At 55.5% G+C, this 27,427-nt stretch overlaps 13 protein-coding genes across 13 annotated transcripts; 5 read left to right on the forward strand and 8 right to left on the reverse strand.

Moving 5' to 3' along the window:
* Window positions 1-4,011: 4,011 nt before the first annotated feature.
* On the reverse strand, window positions 4,012-5,465 carry W97_07531 (uncharacterized protein; the record flags this gene model as incomplete). The annotated part of the gene is made up of 5 exons (XM_007785400.1): window positions 4,012-4,236; window positions 4,312-4,964; window positions 5,018-5,070; window positions 5,153-5,360; window positions 5,414-5,465. The coding sequence occupies 5 exons, from the start codon at window positions 5,463-5,465 to the stop codon at window positions 4,012-4,014; spliced, it is 1,191 nt and encodes a 396-aa protein (XP_007783590.1).
* A 412-nt stretch (window positions 5,466-5,877) lies between these two features.
* On the forward strand, window positions 5,878-7,325 carry W97_07532 (uncharacterized protein; the record flags this gene model as incomplete). The annotated part of the gene is made up of 3 exons (XM_007785401.1): window positions 5,878-6,807; window positions 6,859-6,967; window positions 7,021-7,325. 3 exons carry the CDS (start codon window positions 5,878-5,880, stop codon window positions 7,323-7,325), a joined length of 1,344 nt encoding a protein of 447 aa, XP_007783591.1.
* Window positions 7,326-7,854: 529 nt separating this feature from the next.
* Window positions 7,855-9,429, forward strand: W97_07533 (uncharacterized protein; the record flags this gene model as incomplete). Its single annotated transcript, XM_007785402.1, has 3 exons — window positions 7,855-8,257; window positions 8,371-9,083; window positions 9,163-9,429. The coding sequence occupies 3 exons, from the start codon at window positions 7,855-7,857 to the stop codon at window positions 9,427-9,429; spliced, it is 1,383 nt and encodes a 460-aa protein (XP_007783592.1).
* A 539-nt stretch (window positions 9,430-9,968) lies between these two features.
* On the reverse strand, window positions 9,969-11,523 carry W97_07534 (uncharacterized protein; the record flags this gene model as incomplete). The annotated part of the gene is made up of 2 exons (XM_007785403.1): window positions 9,969-10,870; window positions 10,926-11,523. 2 exons carry the CDS (start codon window positions 11,521-11,523, stop codon window positions 9,969-9,971), a joined length of 1,500 nt encoding a protein of 499 aa, XP_007783593.1.
* A 401-nt stretch (window positions 11,524-11,924) lies between these two features.
* W97_07535 (eukaryotic translation initiation factor 3 subunit G) lies at window positions 11,925-12,825 on the reverse strand (the record flags this gene model as incomplete). Its single annotated transcript, XM_007785404.1, has 2 exons — window positions 11,925-12,149; window positions 12,202-12,825. The coding sequence occupies 2 exons, from the start codon at window positions 12,823-12,825 to the stop codon at window positions 11,925-11,927; spliced, it is 849 nt and encodes a 282-aa protein (XP_007783594.1).
* A 288-nt stretch (window positions 12,826-13,113) lies between these two features.
* Window positions 13,114-14,173, reverse strand: W97_07536 (arsenic resistance protein ArsH; the record flags this gene model as incomplete). The annotated part of the gene is made up of 3 exons (XM_007785405.1): window positions 13,114-13,497; window positions 13,591-13,789; window positions 13,860-14,173. The coding sequence occupies 3 exons, from the start codon at window positions 14,171-14,173 to the stop codon at window positions 13,114-13,116; spliced, it is 897 nt and encodes a 298-aa protein (XP_007783595.1).
* A 539-nt stretch (window positions 14,174-14,712) lies between these two features.
* W97_07537 (uncharacterized protein) lies at window positions 14,713-15,267 on the reverse strand (the record flags this gene model as incomplete). The annotated part of the gene is made up of 2 exons (XM_007785406.1): window positions 14,713-14,891; window positions 14,961-15,267. 2 exons carry the CDS (start codon window positions 15,265-15,267, stop codon window positions 14,713-14,715), a joined length of 486 nt encoding a protein of 161 aa, XP_007783596.1.
* Window positions 15,268-16,509: 1,242 nt separating this feature from the next.
* W97_07538 (uncharacterized protein) lies at window positions 16,510-17,478 on the forward strand (the record flags this gene model as incomplete). Its single annotated transcript, XM_007785407.1, has 2 exons — window positions 16,510-16,764; window positions 16,816-17,478. 2 exons carry the CDS (start codon window positions 16,510-16,512, stop codon window positions 17,476-17,478), a joined length of 918 nt encoding a protein of 305 aa, XP_007783597.1.
* A 265-nt stretch (window positions 17,479-17,743) lies between these two features.
* W97_07539 (uncharacterized protein) lies at window positions 17,744-19,016 on the reverse strand (the record flags this gene model as incomplete). The annotated part of the gene is made up of 4 exons (XM_007785408.1): window positions 17,744-18,545; window positions 18,622-18,774; window positions 18,825-18,933; window positions 19,004-19,016. The coding sequence occupies 4 exons, from the start codon at window positions 19,014-19,016 to the stop codon at window positions 17,744-17,746; spliced, it is 1,077 nt and encodes a 358-aa protein (XP_007783598.1).
* A 1,832-nt stretch (window positions 19,017-20,848) lies between these two features.
* Window positions 20,849-22,266, forward strand: W97_07540 (uncharacterized protein; the record flags this gene model as incomplete). Its single annotated transcript, XM_007785409.1, has 3 exons — window positions 20,849-20,968; window positions 21,043-21,251; window positions 21,300-22,266. 3 exons carry the CDS (start codon window positions 20,849-20,851, stop codon window positions 22,264-22,266), a joined length of 1,296 nt encoding a protein of 431 aa, XP_007783599.1.
* A 317-nt stretch (window positions 22,267-22,583) lies between these two features.
* Window positions 22,584-24,353, reverse strand: W97_07541 (uncharacterized protein; the record flags this gene model as incomplete). The annotated part of the gene is made up of 1 exon (XM_007785410.1): window positions 22,584-24,353. The coding sequence occupies one exon, from the start codon at window positions 24,351-24,353 to the stop codon at window positions 22,584-22,586; it is 1,770 nt and encodes a 589-aa protein (XP_007783600.1).
* A 483-nt stretch (window positions 24,354-24,836) lies between these two features.
* On the forward strand, window positions 24,837-25,107 carry W97_07542 (uncharacterized protein; the record flags this gene model as incomplete). The annotated part of the gene is made up of 2 exons (XM_007785411.1): window positions 24,837-24,850; window positions 24,921-25,107. The coding sequence occupies 2 exons, from the start codon at window positions 24,837-24,839 to the stop codon at window positions 25,105-25,107; spliced, it is 201 nt and encodes a 66-aa protein (XP_007783601.1).
* A 776-nt stretch (window positions 25,108-25,883) lies between these two features.
* W97_07543 (uncharacterized protein) lies at window positions 25,884-27,109 on the reverse strand (the record flags this gene model as incomplete). Its single annotated transcript, XM_007785412.1, has 2 exons — window positions 25,884-26,880; window positions 27,012-27,109. 2 exons carry the CDS (start codon window positions 27,107-27,109, stop codon window positions 25,884-25,886), a joined length of 1,095 nt encoding a protein of 364 aa, XP_007783602.1.
* Window positions 27,110-27,427: the final 318 nt, after the last annotated feature.

Genomic DNA, 27,427 nt, shown 5'->3' on the forward strand with positions numbered 1-27,427 from the left:
GCGGACGAGGCAGATAAGGGCGTGCTCAGCGCGCAGGCAGAAGGGGAAGGGATAGATACCGTAGATATGCAAGCGGTTAAGCCTGGCGAAGCCGCAGTGATCTTCGTATCTCTGCGCTGCGACAAACCGGGTGCATCGGAATCCGGGGTAGTGGAGAGTCAGGATCAGGAGGAACGAAACCTGGGGCATGTGCAGTGTCATTATTTCAGAGAGCATATGGAGCGCAGCAGGTTTCAAACGGCCGGATGTTCTCACAAGCTGTCACCTTGCTGCACGCGTGCATCCGGGGGGCCAAGCAGCGTGCAACATGGGCCGAGAAGACAGAGCAGGTGAGACGTAAGGTGTCACGATTGGGGATGGGGGTAGGTCGCAGTAACCAGATCGCCAGACCAACCCGGAGGCCAGCGAGGCTATATCGCAGATTACTGGGCGACGTCTGCCTCAAGGGCGTTTCCTCGCAACATCAACCACTGATGGCGGAGCATGGCTGCATGTGTGAAATGCGGCGAGCCGCTCACCTCCTTTGTCTCTCTCCCGTGCCTGTGCGTCCTATCTTGCGGAGAGCAGTCGCACATGTCAGATGCGGGCTTGCAGAGGCGCTCACCGACTGTCCAATTAGCCGACTGTAACCACAGCGCTGGAACTGTCTATCTCCAGTGGCGCTCAGCCAACATGCACCCAGGGCAATGTAAGCGTCGATGGCGTCTGAGACGGGAGTATGTGGGGGTTGATAGGGGCTGGAAAAGGAAAGAGTCTGGAGGTGTTCTGCCGGCGATCCTGGGGTAAGGCAGACGACATGTGGGGACTACTCTTCGTGTGAATCGCAGCTTTATTGATTGAAGACATGATTTTTCGATCCTTTCATTGATTGCTCATGCATGGTACGGACTCACGTTCACCGTTGATTTCAGACCGAGCTGTGATGGAGAGTTGGTAGAGCCAGCGCCTGGCGATGTGGCACCGGAAGACACCGCTGAAGAACGAAATTTTCTCGAGGTGAGAGAACAACTGTCATGAAGTCGGAATGTGGGGCGTGTTCGATTATCCCTGGCTTCCTTGCTGTTAAGATATCGCGTTCCTTTGGAGATTCGACAGCCAGTGGAGTCCCAATACCAGCACAAGCCGGGCAGGCTGTCTCTGAGTGCGACGGCGAGGTGTCTCCTTCAGGCCTTCGGAGACACCGTGCAGGGAAATCTTCTCACTCCAGACGCTCCCCGTCCTTCATTTCCACATGATCCTCTTTCCGCTCCAATAATCGTGGGCGCCGCATCTCAAATGAAAAACAGAGTTTTCTAACGGCGCGGCGGGCTGTGCAGACCAGTGGTTCACATGGCCGATCCGTTTCCACACTGACGAAATCCACCGGAATTTCTTGATCACCAAGCGCACCATGAAACATAATCTGGGGAGCATGGTTGCTCTCAAGGACCTCGGCAGCTTACGTGGTCCCAGAGTCATCATGACAACTGGCCCTCCCAACTGCCAAATACAAATTTCCGTAGTGGGTACTCTGATTCTTGCGCAGTATTGGTGGAGATAGATGTCCTTGTACATGTCGATCGGGTGATGTCGGGTTCAGATCAGCCAAACGTATGATAAGATATAAAACATCAGCGGTGCGTGATGCACGGATTCTTCCTTCTGGAGCGCGGGCACTAGCTGCTTCGGCCATGATCCCCGGGGGCCTCTGCTCAAACACATGTCACCGAGCTTGTCACCGAGCTTGTCACCGAGCTTGTCACCGAGCTGACATATCTGACAGTGAAAACAACAAGGAAAAAGCTGTGGAGACCGACCAAACCTCTATCCTCAACTCAACTTGTCCCCGAGAGATGTCCGAACAACTGCATTGCCAGACGACTCACACTAGGGACGCCAGACGCGGCATATTTACATGCCTGTGCAAACCCCCTCAGGCATCCACCGGAGTCAGGTGTAGATCGCCCAGCACTCGAAACGCAAGATCTTCAGCAGTCCGCGTCATTTTCGAGACGGCAACGTCGCCCAGTCTCGTTCTCACGACTGAACCAAGCCCCGAACACTTAAGCGATCCCCTGACCCGCGACACCAGCACGTCGGATGCTCCCGCGATCCCCCTCTGGTCCGGAGATCGTCGATGCGCAGTAACCGAGTTTCTGGGGTAGACGGCGTTTGCATCACCAACTACCTAATCGGGAACTATCTTCAACTGCTACTGCTTGGTTCTTACCTGAAGGATGCTAGCTGCAGCGAGCAGGCGATTGTTGTCTTCGATCATGGCAGTATGCTCCGGAGTCCGGAGACACGAAATCTGACCGCCTCATTGATCTGCACCTAGAGCTCGTACAGCTCAGATTGCCGAGATGGCATCAGTGTGAACGCAAGCAACCTCTCAGAAACCTGGCCTGCAGCGACTGAGAACCGAACGTACTCGAGGAGCTCAAAGCGGTAATTCACGCCCCAAAAGTAGATAGGTAGAGTACGCCTGACATTTGGCGCTCGGTCGCATGCGAACCGCTTCCTTTTGTCTAGGCAGTCGCTCTACTGAGAGTCAAACATCGTAACACTAGAGCGAACATTACCGCAATAAATGCTGGACCAAGCGCGCTTGGGAAGTAGTCACAATGCTAATCCACACCACAGTCTGCCACGGGGTTCTCAGATCTACAGATGCATATTACTGTCTTGGTCTTTCTCATGCCTGACTACCTGAAGTTCTCACTACACACCAAAGGCAGAAAGGGATGAGTAAACAGTGACTTTTCTAGTACTCCGTGTCCGTACGCAAACCAAATTTTCCACCTGCTTTTGACCCGTTCTCGTATCTCCAATGCGAAGAGAATGGCCGTCATCCTGAGGGTTGGTGAAATGGCAGCATGTTAAGATATGAAACAAACAGGAGTTGTAGACCCTGCTTCTGCGGACAGCCTGTTTGCTGATGTATCAGTCTTCGTGGATAGTACATATATTGATAGAGGTCCCATTGTGATCCCTTGATGCATAACTCGCGCGTCTGGATGCAATGCAAGTATGGAGAAGATTAAGAATATAGTGATTGGTAGCCAAACTGGAGCGCGAGACCTTAAATAGAAAGCACATAATAATGGATAATTAGGCGCAGCTTGCTCCTGGATTGAACGTGGGAGCGTGTATCTTTGAGTACCGGTACAAGCGCTGCTAAGCAGACACATGAGTAATCTCCTCCCCTGTTCCGCCAACGAGTGCTCCATCTTCCGGCGCCAACGACTGTCTCCTCCGCTCCCGCTTCTCCTCACATGGCACTAGCCGACATCATCATGTCGATGTGAGATACTCATCACAATGCCGCTCTCCAAATCTTGCAATCGCACACAGAGATAACGATCCACGACTCCCACGCGTCAGCCGCTATCTTCGAGATGGCATGGGATGTAAGCCACAAGATACGCACGCGCATGAAACGCTTCCCGCACCCGCCTCTTCGGCGACGGAAAGAGTGCGGAGGTGGGTCCGGCGGGATCCCCAGATCTTGGCACCTCAGCGCGCCAAAAAAAAATCTCTCCACAAAACGTCCCGTGTCGGCTTGGTCTGTTGGGCGGCATCGGAGAATTGGTCGGAGAAATGGCACGACGCCATGACGACACGGGATCTGTTTTGCGATAGCGATGCATGCCGCATGCATGAGTTGGCGCAGACTGCCACATGTCGGTGTCAATTTCCGGCGCAGATCCCTCGCTGAAGATCCCAACGAGTGGTTGATGTGGCGCAGGCATGATAAGGCAGTCTTGGCCTGTCAGGGCTTCCTCAGATTCCAGCGGATGCTCCTCCGGCAGCGGACGCTCCTCCGTGTATCCGCGTCATCTCTGCTCCGACGAAGTGCCGGATTAGGGAACGAGAAGTTTTCCTCAAGCGTTCTTGGCATTGTGAGACGCAGCGTTGTGACGTGCTCGCAACGAGAGGCACGGCTGGTGTGGGAAGGTTAAGTAGGGAGACCTGCGAGAGGCCTGGCGCGTCGTCAGACGGTTCGTCCTCGTCTCGTGTGCCGCTCTCTGGTCAAGGCCCTGCTTCTGTGGCCGTTAGGTCAATGGCTAGCGCATCATCGACCAAGCCTTCGGCGGCCAGGACTTCGTCTTCGTCGCCGTTGCCCCAGCCGTACTCGTCTTCTTCGCCGTCCGAGTCAGCTATCTCGGCGTATGTTCGTTTCGGTGGTCGGACGGGTGATGTGTGGTACTGGACAGTCTGGCTGGAAGACGGAATGTCGAAGTCTGCGAGGCCATGCTGGAGGAAGGAGTTAGCGTTTGATTAAGCTAGAGGGAGTTCAACGAAAAAAGTCCAACAGGGGAAACCACTTACGGCTTGAATCGTAAAGGGCACTACGTTCCCGACAGTCCCAATATCTGCGAGCGTTACCCCGTTGACTTTTATCGCGCCTGCATAACGGACCTTGCCTAGAAGCTGTCGGTCGGCGTCAGACATGTCCTTGTGAGCTGGCGGCGGCCAGTCCCTGAAGAGTACTAGACGGGTCGAGATGCCATTGTCCCATTCGGTCCCCGAAAGCGCGGGCAGCAGAACCGCACCCAGGCCTGCCCGCATCCTTGTGGCGGTCTGACACGTAACTAGCACTGCGATGTTGTTCAGGGCCGCAAGTTTGCTGAGCTTCGACATCAGGTCGTTCATCACTGAGAACCTCCGGCTTGCAGCCCACTTGCCGTCGTTGTTCCTGTTTCCGTTTGAGCGATCGTCTGTGTTGCGAGGGTACGCATTGTCGAACAGTGTCGACACTGAGTCGACAACCAGAAGGGCTGTTCCGGCTGGTAGAAACATCGGAGCCGTGCACATGGCTAGCAGATGGGCTAGAGTCGGCGCAATGTAATGGTGGAAGCGGCTGCGGATGTCATCGTCGCGAGGAGTGACGGGAGCGGAAGAGCTAATTTGCTTTCCGTTGGAGGGTTTGAAGGACGTGAGAAGCTCATTGAGGCGTGGTCCGGCTAGCTGAGTGCCCGCGTCTGTGCAGGGCGGTCAGTTGTGGTTCTTGGACAACCCAGCTGTTCTCACTCACCTACCCATACCACTCGATCACCTCCATATAATGCTGACACACTCGTTTGCATGCTGTTGCGGGCCGGTCAGCACAGGAGAAGCCAACAACCCCTAGTCGTACACGCTTGAACGCTTTGAAGTCATGCGTACGTACCCCAGCGTCGTCTTCCCTGTGCCTGGCGATCCATGTACCTCGGTAATCTGACCTCGCCGTAGGCCTTCCCCAGACGTTACGCTCCTGTTCTGGATTCCATTGCTGCACAATAGCAGGTCAAGCTGCTTTGAACCTGTAGATATCGCGCTGGATCCGGAGGCTTTGAGGTTTAGCAGTGCCTGCGACGCGGATACTGTGGGAAGCCTATCTGCTGGTGTGTCAGTGGCACTAGCTCTCTTATAGGTTGATCGTTGATCTCACGAGAAGATGAAGAAGACAGCCTTGCGCTTGCCTGGCCGCTGCTGCTAGCCATTTGCTGTAACGAGAGCGATGATCGGTAGGGCGTCTATCCAAGGGTTCTGATGCGACGCAAGAGGACCACGGAGGTTATGCATGGCTCGTGAGGAGTAGTGGAGTGAGGAAACGAAGCATTGGTGTTTGACTGCTTGAAGCTTGACGCGTCGAATGCGTCGAGCGCGTCAAAAAGCCGATTGTCATCAAAGCGGGAGCACCATGGAAGCCGAGACTTTCCCGACTCCGCTCTGAAGCTTCAACACCGGTCGTAGGGAGCCATGGGAGTTCCTCGTAGTAAAACCACTGAAAGTCCTAATGTTGCTTGTCGTCCAGGCTTGCAAAGTGCGTCTTGATACAAAAGTCTCATCTAAAGACTACCGTGCGTGCTAAAGGCACGGCGCTCTCAATACAGAAGACTTCCCTCTTCCGTTATGGAGTCCCTTTCCCGGAAAGATGCTATCTGGGAAGCCGCTACATTCTTTTTCACTTGTTTGGTCTTCGTAGTCCCACTAGTTGTCGTTTTCTTCTTAACTCCGCAGATCAGCCTAGGAGTGCAAGAAAAGCCCCCAGCAGGCTGCCGCAAGCTGGGCCTTGCTACGAGTAGTAATCTCGATGACCAGTATGAGCAAAGGTACAGGCAGAGCAATACTCCGGATAAGGGTGCCGGCGGCTCTCCGATTGGCAAGGTCAAAGCTCTGTTTGTATATCCGATCAAGAGCTGTTACCCCGTGGAGCTGCTTCAGGGTGAAATTGTCCGCACAGGCATCAAGTACGATCGTCAGTTCTCCTTCGCTCAGCTCATTAGTGGACAGCCAGAGCTCGATACCGGCAAGACGAGCCATACCTGGAAGATCATCACGGCGCGTCAGTTTCCGCGTCTCACGAAAGTCAAAACGGAGGCCTGGGTGCCTGATCCGAAATCATCTTCCTACACCAAGAACAATCTATGGGCGAAGAGCGATGGCTGCATCGTCGTGACCTTCCCGTTCACGCCCGATATCACCATGAGCAGAGAAGGCTTGGCCAACCTCTGGACAGTCATAAAAGCGAAGCTTGCAGCCGGCAGCTTGACCGCTGAGCCGACTGTATCATTTCGCTTACCATTCGATCCAACGGCAGAACGTATCGAGCGCAAAAAGTACACACGCGAGGAATTGGCCGTCTTCAAGGACTCGCCACAGGCCCTTAACGTGGGGACTGAGATCGAACCCAATGTGCTCGCACAGCTGAAGTACTTTCTTGGCGTTAGCAACCCCTTGACTCTCTTCCGTATCGACAAGCAGAGCTATAGAGAAGTCCACCGCTGCGCGCCGGGGAAGGAGGAGGTTGGTTATCAGCCTGTCATCGGGCTTTCTGATGGCGTATGCGGACACCATCCAATACCATCTGGCATCACTTGCTAACCTGAACAGTATCCCCTGCACTTGCTCAATCTAGCCAGCGTCCGAGATGTCGAATCACACCTGCCAATGGAGGGCCCCAAGTCGTTGAACGCAATCCGCTTCCGCGCCAATATCTACAGTAAGCCCTGACTCTCTTGGTCGTTGACGATGGATTACTGACAGAACATCAAGTTACTGGCCCTCCCCCTTTCGCTGAAGATTCGTGGAAGTTCGTTCGCATAGGGTCAACAAAGTTCCAAGTCTCCTGCCGCACCGCACGCTGTGTGCTGCCCAATGTTGACCCTAAGACGGGCGTCAAAGACAACAATGAGCCACTGAGCACTCTGCGATCTTATCGACTTGTTGACGAGGGAGCAGGAGCGAGCCCGTGCCTGGGCATGCAGATGACTCCTGTGTCTGCAGATGGTGGTGAAGTCAGGGTCGGCGATGAAATTGAGGTGCTTGAGACTGGCGAGCATCACTATATCAAACCATGATGCAGGCACCGTTGCTGCTGTGTTTCGTAGTGGAACTACGCAGAGATGCTGAGGGGTCCTAGATAACCTCTGCAGGGTACTGAGATCTTGCCTCCATGTTACTTAGCGTCTCCAAGAACCGCGTTTGCAGGGCTTTGGAAAGGACGAAGCGCATAAGCTGACCGGTGCGAGGAGAACATGCATGAAGCGATGATCCAAAAAGGGTTTTGGAAGTCGTCGCCAGTCACGAAGCGCTGTTCTGCATCACGACTACTTGCGAACCTCTTACAGTGCTGCGGCTCTCTGGATGCACCGTCGGACAGTTTTCCCTTCCCGTTACCTTTCTACGGCAGAACTTCCATTTTTGCACATAATGGAGAATTCCCATCTTCGTCAACTTCCGAAGTGCTTTCCGGTCACGGTTCCCGCGCATGGCAATTGGTGTCGCGTGGTTGCCATGTTTGCGTAACACGTCCAACCCAAAGTTCCGTCGCCACATTGATATCTCCACTCAACACTCTGATCAGTGCTGGATAAACATCCCCATACCATGAAGCTCCTCACAACACTCTTCTCCTCTTCGCTCCGTCTCCAGTCTGCGCTCGGTCTTAGCCTGCCAGATATAGCCGTCAAGCACGTCAAGATCCTCGGCGAGCAAAGCAGCCACCAACTCGAAGATCGCGTCTTCCGCGACGGCGGACACTCCGTCGCCATTGGCGGCAAGATAATATGGCTCTTCGACGACACTAGCAGCGTGACGAAGCGCGACCACAACCTACTCTCCTTCGTCTCTAACAGCGTGGCGTACGCCTCGGACCCCGACGACGACATTGCGGCGATTGAGGACCTTGGAGACAATACAGGCGACCGTATAGATCACACCTGGATTCCGTTCACCGAGGACGAGAAGAAGTACAACGATGCGCACAAGGGCAAGGAAAGGATGGCAATCTGTACGCTGTGCGCCGCCTCACCAGCCAGTCACGGGCAAGGCCAGCGGAGAGCATCACTAGACCGACGGCCGAGCTTGCTATGAACTGAGGCTGTACAGAACTGACAAACGTAGGGCCGGGGACAAACCCTCTCCCCATCAGCACCGAGGAAGCCATCCTGTGGGCTCCCCGCGTCCACGTCGATGCTCAGGCACAGAAAGTAACCCTCCGCGCCGAGGGCATGACGCTGCTCTCCATCAACATAACGCAGGACGGCCCGCAAGTGACACGGCTAGTGGACAAGATAGACGGCGCGATACAATACGGAGGCTTTGCAGCAGTACAAGGCGGCAGCCCCAACGCGCGCTTTGTCTACCTCTTCGGCGCCGACGCGTACGGTCTCCAGCTCGCGCAGGTCCCCCTCGACGTCATCCAAGACGAGCGAAAGCGCCGCTACTACCATCCCCGTCTACACATGTGGGCAGAAACACAACCGCTATCCGGCCTTGCAAGCAAGGAAGACCTCTACCTCGCCGGCACCTTCTCCTCAGGCTCCATCTTCTTCAGCCCGTATTTCCGAACCTTCTTGATGATCTACTTCAACAACGTAGCGGACTCGACGTTCTACCTGCGCTACCTCGACCTCAGCGCCCCAAGAGGCCCGACGCACGGGAAGGCCGGACATGTTCTCGGACCAGACGACATTGAGGCACTGGGGTCGTTCTACTGGTCGCCGGAGATGAACCTCTGGCGCTCGCCGCCGACGAAACACGGATACAACTATGCTGGACAGGTGCACCCGGAGTACTTTAACAGGCTGTACTATGCACCGTCTGTTTACTCTGACGTAAGCCATGCACCCTCAGCCTTGTCATCCTTGCTACTTCACCCCAATGTGCGGCATCCCTCACAGCTGACTTCCGCAGGCCCAGCCGACCGATTTTCCCTTCTACGGCTCCGGCGTAGTGGATCCCGAGACGCCGGACGGAAAGCACATCCTCCTCAGCTACACGCGCCAGATGGGCAACGGTAGATACCAGGTCGAACTTGCGAGGCTCGAGTTTGAGGGAATAGCCGGCCGGCCGGAGACGGATGGTGCGTCTGTAGGCCGGGAGGTCGGCTTGGGGTGTGTGTCCTTGCTGTTGGGGTCGGTTTTCGTGCTGAACCTTCTGGTCTGCACTGGGAGGCTTTGAGGTGTCATTCTCTGCGGCGGGTTGGCTGCGGGACTGTTTGTGGGGGGCGTTTGCGGCAGTTTGCATGGATCCGGGGCATACGGTACTGTTCGGGGATGATGGTCTCTTCGATTTGCTGATATTGATACAGGTATAGGAGCTTCTGGCGATTACGGCATCTGATCCGTTATTGGTCTCTGTTAGGTAGAATCCAAGTCCGACTCAGTAGCTTTTCCGGGTGAAACTTCGCCAGGCTATGTTACATTATGGCTTCTGCAAGTACCTGGTCATGGACGCGCTCAATTCTTCTTTGATATCCCATAGGATTCAGCTCCATCTCCCGCCTTCGATGAGGGCCAGCGGCCGTCTGATCGCCCTGCGGTTGTCAGAACCTGCAAGGGCCACGCGGAAAGACCTGCGAACGAACACCAGAGTGCATATGATAGCTCTGCGGTGATGGGAACTTGCAAGAGCCACGAGATGCGACTAAAAATGAGAGCCAGCAGCCGTCCGGAAGACTCGCGACCAACAAAGGCCAGCAGAGACTGACCTGCCGCGAATCACTGCCTGCGACGGTCACGATCCTCAGGAGGGGTCCGCCGATCAGAGTATGAAGGCGAAGGGTAGGGCGGCGGATAACCCCAGTGCGGCGGCGGCGGCGGGTATGACGGGTACCAGGGCGAGTAGGGGTAAGGGAAGTGCCCGTACCCATACCCATACCCAGGCTCCGGATGGCGCCCAGTCTCATCTCTTCGCCGTGGCCTTTCGTAGCTGTCGTAATCTGGCTGCCGCGGAGAACGGGGGCGGACAGGACGAATACTCCTTTCATAGTCGTACTCGTCCCTTCCGCGGCTGTCGTACTCTCGTCGCGGCGGGGAACGGGGGTTAATGGTGACGTAGACGCCGCCGTACTCCCTTCGCAACGGGGAACGGGGGCGAGTACTCCTTCCGTATCCCTCGTACTCCTGTCGCAGCGGCGGGGAGTAGTGGAAACTGCTCCTATCGTAGCTGTCGTCCCGACGTCGCGGCGCCGGAGAGCGGCGAGAGGCCATTCCGTATACTTGGTTCTCTGCTTCCCGAGCAGGGAGGCGAATGCGCGGTTGGTAGTCTTGATGCTCCGGCTCCCGAGGGGTGTAGGGTCTCCTCCCGTATTCTTGGTACACTGGCTGCTGAGTGTGCGCTATGACTCTTGGTAGAGCTTCCTCCCGCCCGTGCATTCTACCCTCCCGCCAGACGCGAGTTTCCCAGTCGTAACGCGGGTACTCTGGCTCCTGAGGGGAGCGAGGTTCCCTGTAATAGTGCTGGTACTCCGGCTCTTGGGGAGGATGCCCACCGCTCATCTCGTAGTGCGGGTACTCTAACTCTTGAGGAGGACGAGCTCTCCTGTCGTGGCCTGAGTATTCTGGTTCTTGGGTAGGCAGCTCAATGGGGCTGGTGTTTCTAGGCGGCGCGCGTTGAGCTTCTACAAAAAAGTCAGTACGAACTATGAGAGCTTTCTTCTAGGCTTTAAGTCTTACCCGAAGACCGCTGCCTACGCGCTTCGCCCTCTTGCAGAGCGTCCTCCCACCCGGCCATTGAGCCCTCCTGATAGGCGCGCTCGACCTCCTCTTCTCTCACTAACACGATCCTTGGCCTCAACTCTTCTCTCTCTAATGCGGCCCTGGCTATCGCGCTTGTTTCGAATTGCGCGAGCAACGCGTCGGACACTCCGTGCTTTTTATAGAGCCGGCCCTTGAGCGGGCACTCTTGGCCATTATGACGGATCCGCTCATCCATAATGCGCAGGTGGTGCGTGCAAAGGCTCTGGCATGCCCGCCACTTATGCCCTCGCTGCTCGCAGGTAAGGCACTTGCCCATGTACTTGCGCTGTATCGCTGTGTCGGTCCTACGCCTACGCGGACGGTTTCTACTCCAAGGCAGGATCTCTTCGCCAGCCTGGCTGTTAACCTCGTCATCACTCTCCTCCCAATCATCTGCGGTCTCCCCCGCCGTTTCCTCTAGCAATTCGTTTGCTGAATCTTCCTCTTCGCTGTTCTCTATATGGAGACCTGCATAGTAGTTCGTCTGCTCGTGGGATGCCGCCTCTCCAACATTTGCTTGCCTGAAGTTTGACATGGCTGAACGATGTCGAAGTTGAGATGTATGAGGTTGTCAAGTTTATGAAGTGAAAGGAGATTTGACGTGATTGCAGGCAGCGCGCCGTACTGCTTACATAACGCATATCTGAGTGAAGCTGTTCTGGATACGCTCCACGCGATTTCAATTCTCCACATACAGCATAAGATTTGCTGTTCACAAGGAGTCCAACTCGTAGAAGCAATCGGAAATCACGTTTCTCATGCACCATGACCAAGTGACTGTGATGGATGAGTGAGATGATACTTGATCCTGCAAATCCTTTGCCATCTTTATTATCCTCACGCATATTCAGCTGCCTGTCGAATCACAAAGAGACCGGTTCGCCTTCCTAGAGCATCCGCTTGTACAATCACAACCCGATCCCCAACATTCGAGGCCTATGTAGCTTTCTTTGCAAACTCGACACGCAGGATCAAATGCCCGAAGCCGTACCCATCCATCTTCTCACACGCCTTGGCAGCATCTGTCCGGTCGGCAAAGCTGACGAACGCGAAGCCCTTTGCTCTGCCCGTATCCCTGTCCTTTGCGAGGAACACCCTCGTGACGTGACCGAAACGCGAGAACATGTCGCGGAGGTCGTTCTCTTCCGCAAACTCGCTGACCTGCATCCAATATTAGCCGACACTCTACCATACCCTTCCTGTATTGACGTACGTTTGTCACACGCAGCGTAGCCAGATCATCCCTCTCATACTTCCCGCCCATCTTCTCACCTGTCCCCGCGCCCCTGTTCCGCAAATGCGGCGGCACATAGCTGGACCCACCACCCCCCAGCGCACCCGCCACCTCCGGCACATCATCCGCCAGCTCTGCCGCCCCCGCCTCGCCCTCTGGCGCCATTGTATCCTTGAACGGGCACTTGGTGGTCCAGTGGTCTCCGCTGCAGATACGACACTTGATCTTAGCATCCTTGAGATTCGCCTTCTTCTTCTCCACCTCGCTCTTGTCCTCTGTGCTCGCCTTCCAGCCCGGCCGGGGCGAGAAGACGATGTTCTCGCCCACGCTGGTGGTGTCGGACTGCGGGCCTACGGGCTTGCCTTTTTCGGCGCCGAATTTGGACCAGGTTTTTCGCTCCGCGACGCGAGGGTTTACGGTGCGCTTGATCACCGTTCGCTTTATCCGCTGCGTTGTCTTCACCCTCTTGCCATCATCGCGGATCTTATAGGATATGATCGTTTCGGTGCCGTCCTTGTTCTTAATGATTTGCGTTTGGGGGAGGTCGAGGGTTAGGTCATCGTCGTCCTCGGCCCAGTCGGTGCGTCCGTGAGTTCCTGACATTGTGACTGATGTTGTAGTAAGTTTAGAGGCTTCTTTACGTGTTGTTGGTGAGTTGGCGGGTTTGTGGAGGCGTGGGGCAAGGCTGATATGACTTTGTGGGCTGTCATCCACATGAAATACGACCAGGTCGGCTAATCTTCGCCGCAACCTCCGACGCCAAGACCAGAAGGTTCTCCTGATTAGCAACCCACAATCGCATCAAGTCATTTGTAGAACTCTCTATCCAGTCTACTTCTATGCTCATTGTGATAACGCTTTGACTATGCACGCGACTTGATCCTTAGACCTTTAACCATCCACAAGAGCTTTCCGCTTGATCCGCTCGCTAAACCGGTCTTCAAACAGATGGAAATGAGGCCGCATGATAATAGTATACTTCACGAACTCCTCCATGCAATCAACGAGGCGATCTCTGTTGTCGCTGGGCATGAGTCTACTTCCGCCCTCCTCGGCGGTCTCGTTGGTGAACTGCGTGTATGCCTTGGGGATAGAGCTCTGATTAGGAATGGTGAACATGCGCATCCAGCGGCCGAGCATCCGCAGTGAGTTGACGGTATTGAAGGATTGTGAACCGCCGGATACCTGCGCGATTGCTAGAGTACGGCCTTGAGTAGGGCGGACCGAGCCAGTGGAGAGTGGGATCCAATCGATTTGGTTTTTGAACACCGCAGTCTACGAAGAGAGGAGTTATGTCAGTGGTGAAAGCCCAACGGCCGCTTGAGTGGAGGTGTTAACGACGGCGAGCACATAGAAACAGTTGCTTACGAGGTTGCCGTGTTGCTCAGGTGACACCCATACGTGACCGTCACTCCATTTGCTCAGATTCCGCAGCTCCTGCACCTTTGGATGTGCATGGTGAACATCATCCTTGACTGGTAGTCCCGTAGGGTCGAAGACGCGGACATCGCAGCCGAGCCGGAAGAGGATGCGAGCGGCTTCATACGCAACAAGACGTGAATACGATCTGCGCGGCCTGTCAGCTTCGAGCGCACCAAGGCAAGGCCGCGTATGAAGTGTAAGATTGAACCCCTTACCGCGCCCGCATGCTGCCATATAAAACCAAAACCTTCAACCTGTCTCCCTCCGTGCTCTTGAGTTCTTGCTCCACCATCTTCATGGCGGTACTGAGCTCCAACTTCGACACCCAGTCGTTACTACTGATTTCGTCGTCCAAAAGGAAGGGCCGATATGCTTTTCGAACATCTTTCGCGTCTTCCGATGGTGGAATGGCCAAAGTGCGTTTAAGATATTTGAGATCAGGTGCTATCTTGACGAATGCTCGTGCAGCTTGCGTGTTGTTGAGATCGCCAGATGGAACCACGCTACCACTGTTCTCAGCCGCGGTCATCTTGGCAGAGAGGAATGCAGACTGATGGGAAGTGGACTTGTACGAGCGCTCACAAGAGCGCTGGATCAAAGCAGAAAAAATATTTCTACGACGGGAAAGAAACGATCGCATTGACTGGATCCCTAAACGCCACTAAGCAGATCGAAAGTATTAAACGTAGAGAAGAGCTTGCTGAGAGGTCCGAGAAGAAGCCTCTTGCCGTCGTTTTTGGACCTTGATAACTTACCTCGCCCAGCGGCCACGGGACAAGATGTTTTGTTGCCGCATCTGTCACTACAGAGCTCTGATTCGTACGGTCAAAATCCGGAGCGGAAGTCCCGCTCCAGTGATAAAAGACAGTAAAATCTGGGTCGCCTAAATAGGTACCTACTGCCGCTTATGGTACAGTCACGTGATGCCTAAATTTTACTGTTCGAATTATGCCTTGCGCCGACTGGCTGACGTCGGCACTATATTACAAGACGTGTTATACAGCAAGTCTTCTGCTTGACATCAATGGCGTGTTTTGTTATGCTGCTAGCACTTCAGGAGCACCTATCCTATTTACGCCATGCCTCTTCCTTGTATTCGTCCATGAGCTCAACACAATCTCTCCCAGCACTAGCCCAACCTTTGATGCCATCCACAAGAACCACGCTCCTCATATCCGAGTCCCCTCGATCGTCGATATAATCGTCAAACCAGGCGGCGGCGCGGTTTCCACGACCGCGAGATGATCCTGTTGCGGAAAGTGTCACGGTAAGCTAAGCTCAATCGGATGTATACAGATTCAAACGAGGAAGCGTACCACAATACCAGATGACCGTGCCAACCTTTGCCTCCTTGAAGAGCGTGTACAATGTGGGTATGGTAGGATAGAGGCTTTGAGCTGGTAGGTTGATGGAGCCACGTATTGTACCTCCCTCGTAGTCCGTGCGGCGTAGATCAACAAGGACGAAATCTTTGCCGGGTTTCTTGCCCTCTTTTATGCTGGCTAGCAGGTCCACTCGTGAGAGAGTTGATGGGTTCTTGTTTCTTGCCGCAGGATAGGCTGCGTACCAGGGAGCTTCAGAGCTGGTTGGCGGATTGGTAGCCTCGGACGCCTTGCTGCTCATGATGATTGACGATGGGAAAGCGGCTGCAGGTGAGTGGCGTCGACGGCTGGGAGTATGATAAGGTGCAACGGGGAACGGCTCAAGGAGGTACGGAGACGTAGAATCAGAACGGTCCCTGGTTCAACTCCAGCTGGAAAAGATATACAAAGAACCCTTTGAGACCGTACCTGAGGCCAAGCATTGAAACTGAATGTCACTGCTCATGCCTTAATCGCCAAACCTCTCAACCACCGTCCGTACGATGATACGCGGTCGCGAGCGAATGCTTGTTGGCTAGCTATGGGCTCGCTCTTTCTACTTACTAACAAACTGTCACCGGATAGCTCTGATTGGTCAGATTCTGTCTGAGAGAGGTCCTTCTATCAAGATATGTTCAAGAGAGGTCCAGACGCCGTTCGCTCAGGAAGCGAGAACTCACACACGAACGGAGTCTACGCGGTTGACCATCGAATATGGGAAGTGCAATTGCCGTTTGGCTGACGGCATTAGAACAAACGGTTCGACGCGCCGTCGTGAGGGGTTTTGGTTTCGAGATGTAGATGTCGCCTTGTAGCAGGAGGCCAACCCCGGTTGATAGCATTTCCCAATAGCCTTGACAACACTCGTCCAGAAGGAAAGGGATGATGAACTTTCGTACACTTGCTCACATCCGTTATCGTACTGGTAAGTACTGGTTGAAAGAAGAGCACGTCGTGCGCAATAATACCCTCACCGCGGAAATCTCGTTATGAAACTCATATTTATCTAACCGTGCCTCGCTTTACCATCGCCACGCCCCCTTCTAATAAAACAACAAAATTCTTATAAGGATAGAAGATGTATAGAGATTTAATTAGATAGCCCTTCTGTACTTCTTGCAGCCTAATATATGCGGTAGTGTAGATAATGGTTAATGAAGCATGGGTTTCGCGGTGAGGCCATTATTGCGCACGACGTGAAGAGGTATCGAAATCTACTACGGAAGGCGGAGACCAGGGACGCTGAAGAAGGAGCAAGAACGTATACATCTCTTTTCCTTCTCACCAAGATAGGTAATCACCATTTTCTTTTCCGCTCACACAGCCGTCTATGGCCAAGCGATGGAGGTTCTGAACAGACGACGATACGCGTCTCAGGGGACGTGCTCGCATGACATCACTATCGGGACCCCTCCAGCTCCGGCACATAGGCAAAGCATGTGCCCAAGAATCCGATTCCGTTCCTCCAAACAACAACATCTTCTGGGACCAAACCAGAGCAGCAATGTCGAAATCAATCCTAGTCACAGGAGCTACAGGCAAGCAGGGCGGCGCCGTCATCGACGCCCTCCTGGCCGAGAATGCAGACTTCACGATCCTGGCTCTCACGCGCACGAAAGCTTCCGCCTCAGCCGAGAAGCTCGCGCAGAAGTCCCCCAAGATCAAGCTCGTGGAGGGGAACATGGATGACTGTCCCGCAATCTTCGAGAGCGCCAAGGAAGTCACCTCCGAGCCGATATGGGGTGTCTTCAGCGTCCAGGTACCTATACTTCCATCCGGCGATATAAGATCACGCGACTGACATCTATAGGTCCCCATGGGCAAAGGCGCCTCCCCCGAAACCGAAGAGCGCCAAGGCAAAGCCCTAATCGACGCTTCCCTCGCCGCCGGGGTCTCCTTCTTCGTCTACGCGTCCGTCGACCGCGGCGGTGACAAGTCCTCTTCCAACCCAACCTACATCCCGCACTTCATCAGCAAGCACAACATCGAGAAGCATCTCGAGACGCAGACCGCCAACGGCGAGAAGATGGGCTATTGCGTCCTGCGACCCACCGCTTTCTTCGATAACATGACGCCGGACTTTATGGGCAAGGGCTTTAACACCGCGTGGAAGGTTGCGGTCAAGGAGCGCCCGCTACAGCTTATCGCTGTGAGGGATATTGGCGTGTTCGCGGCCAAGGCGTTCATAAATCCAGAAGAGTACAGTGGGAAGTATATCTCGCTTGCCGGCGACGAGCTATCCTTCCCCGAAGCCGCGAAGGTCTTCAGGGAGAAGACGGGCGATGAAATACCAACGACTTACGAATTCTTGGCGCATGGCATGCTGTGGGCCGTGAAGGAGATGGGGCTGATGATGAAGTGGTTCTATGAGGAGGGATATGGTGCGAATATAGGGGAGCTGAAGAAGACGCATCCGGATCTGCTGGACTTTGGAGCGTGGCTCGAGACACAAAGCGGGTTTCACACGAAGTAGATGGGGCGTGGATCGTCCGGTGATCGCTGGATATATTTAGAGCAGCGGAAGAGCTTCGGAATGACGGGCTCGGGGTTGGGGCGTAAGGAGTCTTAATAACGGGTGATTAATCTCTACACTCACGCACGTCTCACACGTCAGTCTTGAAAGACACAAGCGGCAGACCAAGACAAGTTCAAGCAAGTAAACTTTACTAAGGTGGGATACCTCACGTGACCGTGACTCCAATGAGACCTAACCTACAGTGACCTTACTGGAAGCCCCTCTACAACTTGCTCTTGCTCACAATACATGAGTTCCCCTTCTGCAGCCACTGCACCGCATCCCCAACCATCTCATCCACAATCTCCTTGGCGCTCTTCCTCTCATTAACCACCGCAGCCGCCTTGCCCATCAAAAACGGGCGCGCATTATCCATCGTCTCATCATCGATATCATCCCCCATCTTCTCGAGATCATGCTCGACGGGGATGCGGCCCTTGGCCGTCAGGTCCTTGATCTCAGCCTGCCGATTGTCCTCCCAGTTCTCGATGTAGGGATTCTTGCGCACCCGCAGCGGGCGGCCGGTGAAGATGATCGTGCGCACGTTGTCGTCGAACGAGGCGGTGCGCACGGCTTCCTGGTGCGCCTTTGGCGCCCCGGCTTCCTCGGAGAGCACGAAGCGCGTGCCGATCCAGACGGCGGACGCGCCGAGCATCATCGCTGCTGCGAGACTCTGGCCGTTGAAGAGACCGCCCGCCGCGACGACTTGCACGGGCTTCCCGGTCAGCGGCGACGTGGCGTTCTTGCACATTTCGACGACGGTGGGTATGAGGATCGTCGTGGGCACGTCGCCGGTGTGCCCGCCGCCTTCGCCGCCCTGGGCGCAGATCAGGTCCGCGCCACGCTCGAGGCACTTGGGGACGTGCTTCGGGTGCCCGATCATGTTCATGTAGAGGACCCCGGCGTCGTGGAGGCGCTTGACGATGTGTGCTGGGGGCACGCCGACGGCGGAGACGAAGAGCTTGGCGCCCGAGTCGATTATTATTGTTACGAGCTCGTCGAGCTTGCCTTTGGTGTAGTCGTAGCTGTGGGAGAGCGGCACATCAGTGGCTGTGCCGGGATGTATGGATTCACATCTGTGACGATGAGATGGGCGCTTACTTGGTCTTCCGCGCACTGCCGCCAACCTGCGGAATCAGCAGATCAACGCCAAACGGCGCGTTCTTGTCCTTGAGGAAGGACTTGAGCTCGGCGATCTGCTCGCGCAGCATATCCGGCGTGTAGCCGACACCGCCAATGACTCCGAGTCCGCCGCTGTCTGTGTGTAAGCTAAGGAGCGTGTGAAGGGATAGGGTAGACTGTACGCGTTCGTTACCGCCGCCGCGAGCTTGGGGCCTGCGGCGACGTTCATGCCGGCGAGCATGACGGGGTGGTTGATCTTCAGGAGATCGGTGGTGGTGGTGCGGAGCTGCTCTGGTGGGCACGTTGGTCGTTAGCATAGTCATGGAGGTGACCGGAAGCGGCGCATGTGATGGGTGCTTACGGGGAGATGCCATGGTGGAGGATTTGATGATGTGGTGTTGGGATGAAGTGACAGCTGTGGTAAATAGTGTGGGAAATGGGGTCTAAAGCTGGAAGGAAGATGGGGAAAAGACGGAGATGATGGGGTAATGTGGTGATAAAGGGTCCTGTAGGAGCATGTGGACGAGTGAGATCGCGGGGATCACGAACGGCGAACGAGAATACCGAGGCCCAGAGACCATCTAAAATGAAGGTAGCGGGCGTGTGAACGAATTTTTCACGAGCACACCCGCCGCGTTCAATTTCACCCGTCCTTAGCACGATCGAGTTGCCGCGGTTCGGACGTAAAGGCCGGGAGGTGTAAATGAAACGGTACTGGAGATGGAAGTACTTTACTGTGGGAGCAGCAGCATTTGATCTTGTGATCTTGTGGAGTCAAATCCACTACTCACATACGGCCGCTATCATACGTTAGGAGTATAGATTACCAGCTCTGGATCTGATACCGTCCAATAAGTGTGATGCTGAGGTTCCCTGTATGCTGTCACGTGCTCAATCGTTAAACTTCCGACCTAATCTGGTTCCAGGATGGCCTATCTATTATCCAGACCTCACCGCACCCCGTCAGCATAGGGTACGGTCGTATATCATGCTAGCGCTCTTGAATACATCTGAGCATAGAGCCTGGTCTGTTCGCGTGCTGGTTTTCCACTGCCCGTCGAGGCGATTCGCTTCTCGAGCATGGCCCCGTCTGAGAAGATCAATCCTCGAGGACGTTGCACATCCTGCTTTGTCTGGCAACCCAATGGAGTATCAGGTCTCTAATCTCCAAATTCCCCTGTACATCTCAGATTGCCCCCAAGCGTGTGCTCTCGGAAAATCTAACATGTCCCATAGTGATGAACCATTGCGTGTCAAGCTCGGCTGCTCAACATATAATTTTAGGCTTCGCTTTGCTAAAATCGCGGCCCTCACAGAAGGGTTCTACCATGGCAAAGAATGGATTGCCCATAATGCCATCGCCGCTACATTTGCCGCCCATCGTGGCAGTTTGGCGAGGCTACTATCGTCGTCGTTTGAGAAGCTCTTCGCTTTGGACAAACATTTCACTCGTGTTGAGCTTGAATTTGATGACCACGAAAGCCTGTTGCCTTGGAGAACTTTCTTCAGCAAAGACAGAACATGTGAAAACACACCTGCAGAAGTTGTCGACTGTAGCATCTTAGCCTCGTCGGTTGGTATCGATCAAGGAAAACCGGGCTACCCAATTACACGACCTCTCTTTCCGGAGGTATTGTCCAACGTAGAGGGTCGGTCACATCAGCATGAGGACGATTCTTTCAGTGGTATGCGTTCTACCGTCCGCAAAACGAACAGTGAACCAGCCTTCGAACCAGTACAGGGAGTGATGCTTCGCTTGGAAAGCATCATCCGCGGAGCCGCCTTTGCGAAGCAGGGAAGCCCGTCGGCAGCTCTTCTATCAAGCTTCCAAAATACAATATCTAATCTCAAGCCATGTTCGCCTTTAATTCCCCGGCGATCTCAGACAACACTTCGCTACCAAAAACAACCGCATAGGGGGAGAGCCTTCGCCACTCTAGTTCAGCACCGGCAAGAGCCAACGGCTTCACTTAATCAACCTACGGAGTCTGTACTGATGCAAGTCGAGAGCGCACGAGACTCGAGTAATAGGCCCGAGCGGCCGCAGCCGCCTCAGTCTCCACACGAGGAAGACCAGCGCTCCGAAACGCAAACAACTGAAGGTTCGATAGAGAGCTGTCGAATATCATCAGTGAATGTCCTAGCTGGGACCCTCGTCTACATAGCGCTGGGGAGTAACTTGGGAGACAGACTCGCATGGATCGAGATGGCTTGCAGAGAGATGGAAAAGCAAGGCGATATCCGCATACTCCGGACAAGCGGCCTGTGGGAGACCCAAGCTATGTACGTCACTGACCAAGCGAGTTTCCTCAACGGTGTCTGTGAGGTAAGCGGAAGCTATCCTGTGCTCTGTTCAGTTAGGCGACGAAAACTCCTGGGCAAACACTGACAGGATCGCAGGTGCGGACATCTCTAGAGCCTTTCCAATTGCTTGACAGACTACAAGCAATAGAGACCGCCTTAGGCAGGGTGAAGGTCGTTGACAAAGGCCCGCGAAACATCGACCTTGATATCCTTCTCTATGGTGAAAAGACCGTCAGGAGCGAACGCTTGACGGTGCCTCACCCGCTGATGTTGGAACGGGAATTCGTGCTTCGTCCTCTCTGCGAGTGAGACCTCCGCCTACTGAAATAAAGGGCAATGCTAACCCGCTGAAGGCTTATACCAACCACCCATCACCCCAAATCTGACCAGTACATCCATCATCTCAAGCGCCTCCCGCCGGTCCCAGAGAAACTGTCGACTGTGACGCCTCTCTCACCCTCTCTCCCACCCATAACAGCACTAAATCCCGCCCGCAAGACCCACGTCATGTCCATTCTCAACGTAACGCCTGACTCCTTCTCCGACGGCGGCCTCCACAACCCCACCAACCTCACTTCCCTCCGCGAAACCATCCTCGCTCACATCGCCGCCGGCGCCACCATCATCGACGTAGGCGGCCAATCATCCCGCCCCCATGCGCCTTCCATCAGCGCAGGAGAAGAAATCGCCCGTGTCCTACCAGCTATTCAACTTATCAAATCCCTTCCCGAAGCCCGCAGCGTTGCCGTAAGCATCGATACCTACCGCGCCGCCGTCGCCGAAGCAGCCGTGAAAGCCGGCGCCGACATCGTTAACGACGTCTCGGCTGGAACTATGGACCCAGATATGCTGCCCACGGTCGCAAAGCTAGGCGTCACGGTCTGCCTGATGCACATGCGCGGTACGCCAGAGACCATGACGCGTCTGACCGACTACCCCGACGGCGTGGTAGAGACAGTCGGCAGAGAACTACGCGAGCGGGTCGCCGCAGCAGAAGAAGCAGGCATCCGGCGATGGCGCATCATGCTCGACCCCGGCATCGGCTTCGCGAAGAACCAGGCGCAGAACCTGGAGCTGCTGAGACGGCTGGGCGAGTTGAGGGAGTACGAGGGACTGCAGGGCCTGCCGTGGCTGGTAGGGACGAGCAGGAAGGGGTTTATTGGGAAGATTACGGGTGTGAAGGAGGCGAGGGAGAGGAGCTGGGGCACGGCTGCTGCGGTTACGGCGGCTGTGCAGGGTGGGGCTGATGTGGTGAGGGTACATGATGTGGACGAGATGGCGAAGGTGGTCAAGATGGCGGATGCGGTGTGGAGGGTGTGATGGCTTTTCGAAACTAACTCATGACGAAGGAGTCGAGGATTAGGTCGGTCTAGGACCGTGGGAAAATCTCGGTTGTCTTGTGCAATACACGGTAAGCACTCTCTGCATGTTTCACGAAGAGACAGGAGGGTCGGAGGCCAGAGTGCACTTTAAAATATAAGGTACTATTTACAGCGCTGTTCAACATGGCTTGGGGGACTTATACTCAAACCCCAGCCTACGGGAGCCGCAAACCAGCGAGGTTACGCCTGCAACGACAACCGCCGAACTGCGGTTTTTAAACGACTCCTTCGTCCCATATACACACCTCCTTCCGCCTACTGCGATCCCACCCTGAATGGATGACCGCCGCTACTAAACACCCACTCCTCCAGTCTCGCAGCCTTGACATCACTAAAGATCAACCAAAGCCACATCAATATCTCCCTCACCGCCGCACCCTCCGCTTCGTCTACCCATTCAGCCTTCCCAGCGCCTGTATCCGCTCCACTCGAACCAATCGCTACTCCAGCGAACCCGAATTCCGCCCTAGACCTCTCCTCAAGCGCCTCAAAAACCTCCCACGCCCACCGCCGATACCTCTTCTGTCCCGTAACCCGCCACGCATAAAACAAACTCTGCGCATACCCCCTCGCATCGCCTATTCTCAACACCCGAACCCCATCCCCCGACTCCTGCGGGACCCATCCGCCAGCCCTGCTCACCTGTGCCCACTCCTCCGTGCCCTCCGGCACAAACGACGCATTCCGCGACATCCACGTCCCTGGACTCGGGATCCAGCGCCATTGCCCAGGCGCGAGACCGGGCACGGCGGAGAAGGACGAGATGTGGTGGCAGCCTTCTAGGAGGGCGAGGGCGAGGGGGGCGAGGGAGGCGCCTTTCTCGTCGGCGTCGCTGTTGGAGCTCGTGCCAGTGGTGGCGGCGAGGTGCCGCGCTCCGAGAAGCAGCGTCCCAGGCGCGGCGCACGCGGTGCCCGATGCCATTCCGTTGACATACGCCGTGTCGGACTTGCGGCCCAGGAAGAGGTGCGCGCCCGCGTAGCCGTCCTCTGCCGCAGGCGCGTTCCGCGAGACGAGGGCGTGGCGGACCGATTGTGCGGCCTCGTGCCAGCGGGTAAGGTAAATGGGTGCGTAGCGATCTGGGCCATCCCCGGAGGAGAAGATGGAGGCTTTGAGGAGGGCGGAGTGGTACGCATGGTCCCAACCTTTTCCTCGCCCTATGGGCGCGCCGGTGACGATGTCGATGAGTCCGTCGGGCAGCCCGGGGAGTGCGGTTTCGTAGGCCGACCAGACGAGGTGAGACCATGCGCGGGTGGCGTTGGAGAGGTAGGTTGGATCATTGGTAAGGCGGGTTAAGACGCGGTTTTCGAGGAGCGTGGCGGTGTGGCTGGGTGAGATGGCGGGATGCTCGTATTGCGGTGCGCTGGGGTCACGGTGCCCGGTATTGGCGCTGAAGTCGAGAAGGGGCCAGGGCATGCCGGTTGGTGTGTCGTAAGCTGGTTGGAGTTTCTGGGCGAGGACGAGCGCTTGGCGGAGAAGGCTGTCTTTCTGGCCTTGGGAGACGATGTTTTCCGGAACGAGGCCTGCGTTTGAGAGGTCGACGAGGCTTAGCAGGCCGCCAAGATAGCGTGTCGTTGCTTCATGGGGATCGACCAGCTTGTTTGAACGGGCGAAGTCGATTTTGGTGGTGATGAAGTCGACTGATTCCGCCAACTCGTCCCACAACCCCATCAGCGCGAGCGTGGAGGCGGATTCGACAATAAAGCCGGCCCAGCCATAGCCGTTCTGGCTGGCAGCGCCGGAGACGGGAAGGATGTCGTCAGCACCCCAGGCTCGCTCCCTGTAATTCTTGTATGCGAATCGCATGGCATCTCTGACTCGCTCAGCCTTTGGGGCGTCGGCAAGGGAGTGAGTCGCTTGACGCCATGGTTCATGCTGGATTTGCGGCCGCAGCTTAGGGTTCGGCTTGGCTGAGTCTGGACTAGCAGAGTGGAAGAAAGTCCAGAGAAGATAGAAGATCAAGATGAAGGCAGCAGCTACGAGCTTAAACGTGGTATTCGGGTTTCGTGGACGGCGGAAACGGGGCATGACTGAAAGGGAAAGGACTGAAGGAAACCATGTACAACTGGACAGACGGAACAGACGGAGCGGTGGGTGAGCAGCTCTTGCAAGACCATTGGAAGGGTCTCGATTCTATCGATACTGGAGTGGTCTGGATGCAGACGACGCTTCCATACAAGGCGGCCAGATTGCAGGTCCTACTAGTAAGTATGAGACGTCTGCGACAACGGTTAAGCAGTCAAAGTGTCTTCCAGGATCTGTGTTCGATCCAAGGACTTCGGTGCGTATGCAACTCTGATATTCTTGTTGCTCGCGCTACTTTGTTGACCGAGATTGAAATTGAATGTCGATGCTGCAGACTATGCAGGTGGGCGTTGCAGTTCCGCCCACAGACAGCGGGAAACGGCCCGCCGCATTTCCGCCCTCCTTCAGAACTCACCGCAAAGCCAGCTACAACCACACCATTCCCCCCAACTTCACCTGCTCTCTCTCCCGATCCAGCCCAAAACTATGTCTCTGTGGCAGTAAGCACCCATCTCACGCCACAACCTCCCCTCTTACCATCTAGAACCGAGCTAATCCCCACCCTCCCAGATCCTACCGCAACCTCACCCCGCGCACCCGCCTCCTCCTGGGGCTCGGCATAATGGGCTACGCAAGTGTCGCGCTCATGCTCTCGGACAAGGCGGAAGAAGCCCTTGGTATGGCGCCGACGGAGCGGGATAAGGAGGAGTTGGCAAGGGCGATGCCGAAGATACGGACCGTGGATAAAGAGGCTTGAAGAAGAGTCCTAGAAGACGAGGCGTGGATGCGATGGGTTAAGCATGGGAGGGTCGTGGAGGGTGTGGGCGGACGCCCCGGGAGGTAGGGCTGGGAGCGGGGGTTTGGTGGAGGAGCTGATTGAGCTGGCGTCCGGGCGTGGAAAAGCTAGAGGGCCTCATCTGGTGTGCTACGGGAGAACGCTGTAGTGGCTGCAAGTTCTACCACCGCAGATGGGGGCATGTTCTGACAGTGTGCTGCTGGTGGAGCGTGGTCAACCCAAGGAGACTGCATGGCGGGAGCGAATGTGAGGTAAAGGCTAGGCAAGCAGCTGATGGACAGTGTCGTATGTCACTACCTGAGACCTTTCCACCAAGCACGGGACAAAGGCAGTGCACTAGGGACGCGAAACTCGGTATGCTATGCTAGCGCTGGCTGCACGGAAGGCAATGAAAGAGGGAACACAAGAGTTCCATGCAATGTTCAAGAGCATACCGCCACAGAAGCAAGCGGTGTAGAGTTCTTCGGCATACTGAGGCAGTCAAAAGCCAGCCAAGTAAGCAATATCCAACCACGAGGGGAAGCGACCCCGACTAACCCATTCAGAACAAGGGGAAATACTAAAGCCGTGCAAGTGTCGCGCCTCAGTGGAGACTACCGCAGACAGCCCACCTCATCTTTCAAACAACACTTCCAATCTAAATCTTTCAAATCACGGGGAACCTCGATAACCCCGATGGCCCTGTGGAGGTATCGTTGAGCTTTCAGGTTTCCATGCGGACCCGCTCTAGCTGCAGCTCAGGTAGAGAGGTAGGACCTTATGACTCCGCTCTTCTGTTTCTCATAATCGGGATTGAACGCCAAACTCGAGCCCTCGGGAATTGGGACCCAAGCTGGCTCATCGTCAGCGTCTCTGACACGAGCCTTTGGGCGACCTTTGAACACAATCACTTCGCCACTCGAATCAGACTTTGTCGGCGAAGCGATCGGCGAAGTGGTTGGCGAGGTGGTCAGCGACGTCTTGGCGGCTTCGTCTCCCAGCGGGTGAGCGGGGGTGTCTGGCGAGTCCTTCGAGGGCTGGTTCGCGTGGTCCTTGTCTTCCGAGTGCGCATCCTCTTCGACTTCTTCGTGACCCTTTCCGTGAGAATTCTCCTGTTCTGCGGGCTTGCCATCCTTCACTTGGACACTACCAGCCGTGTATCGCCTGCGGAGCGCTTGCTCGCCCAGCTTCTCAAGACTCTCCAACAAGGCGAGCCGTGTTCGTGCCGACCCAGTCGTCTGCTGCGCTCCATGGGCTTCGTCAGTGAGACGGAGCTTCGAGACTCCATCAAGTTCCAGGACTGTGGTGGGTTCGAGAGGTGCAGCTGCTTTCGGTGGGGTACCAGGCGCTGGGACAGCTTCTTTAGCAGCCGCTTGTTGAACTTTCGGACCGGGCTTCTGAGGCACTGCAGCTGAGAAGCTGGGACCGTAGTTGTCGCCCGTCTCAATTACGGTCGAAGCCGTATCGGACGAGGATGAGGATGTGGTCCTGGTGTGGGATGCCTGGGATGCCGTAGAAACCGACGGAGTCGTCTGTCCACGAGACCGGCTGCTGGCGCTCTGAGTTTGCCGCCACGCACGCTCCCACGCTCCGGCCGCCGTCAGGATGTTCTCCATCACGGTATCTGCCGCCGCCGAACGGCTCTCGGAAGTCGGTGAAGGCGCTGCTTGGGCGGACGCAGGCACAAAGTTCGCTGAGAGTGGTGGAACGCGTTTCTTCGGTTCCGGTTGGTTGCTTGGGGCGACAATCGTTGACCTGCCGAACAGATTAGCTTTCCGTCTGTCTGATCTCACGCGAGGTCTGATAAAGCGCGCCTTCGGTGAGCGCGAAGGCTCCAGTGAGGTGGAAGCTCTAGAGCTGGGGCTACGCTTCAGGACAACACTTACGCCCAGGCCTTCTCTCTTGCAAGCCTTTCCTCATCGGTCATCTGAGGAGGCTGCCACACCCTTCGGCCCCCATGCTTGCTCTTTGCGTAAACGCTCATGATTCCTCGCAGTGCTGATGTCAGCAGCCTTCAAGTTTCGGGGCTTGTTGTTTGCTCCTGTCCGACTACGACGTGCGGCGGAAGATTCGCTTCCAGGTTGTTCTGAGTTGGTCTCTGATCCAGTGAAGCGACGGCTTTTGATTTCTTGCTACGCAGTCGACGTCAGATGTAGTTCCTTCTTCCAGACTGTGTGGAGTGAACTTGCGAAGTGAGAGACAAGGTCGGTCAGTGAGGTGGAAATGAGACGGTCGGTTGTCCAGGAGATTGTGATTAATACGTAAAGGCGACATGAGCAGTTTTCTGCACGTGACGGTATGA

Source organism: Coniosporium apollinis, assembly GCF_000281105.1.
Source record: "Coniosporium apollinis CBS 100218 chromosome Unknown supercont1.41, whole genome shotgun sequence".
Taxonomy (NCBI): domain Eukaryota; kingdom Fungi; phylum Ascomycota; class Dothideomycetes; genus Coniosporium; species Coniosporium apollinis.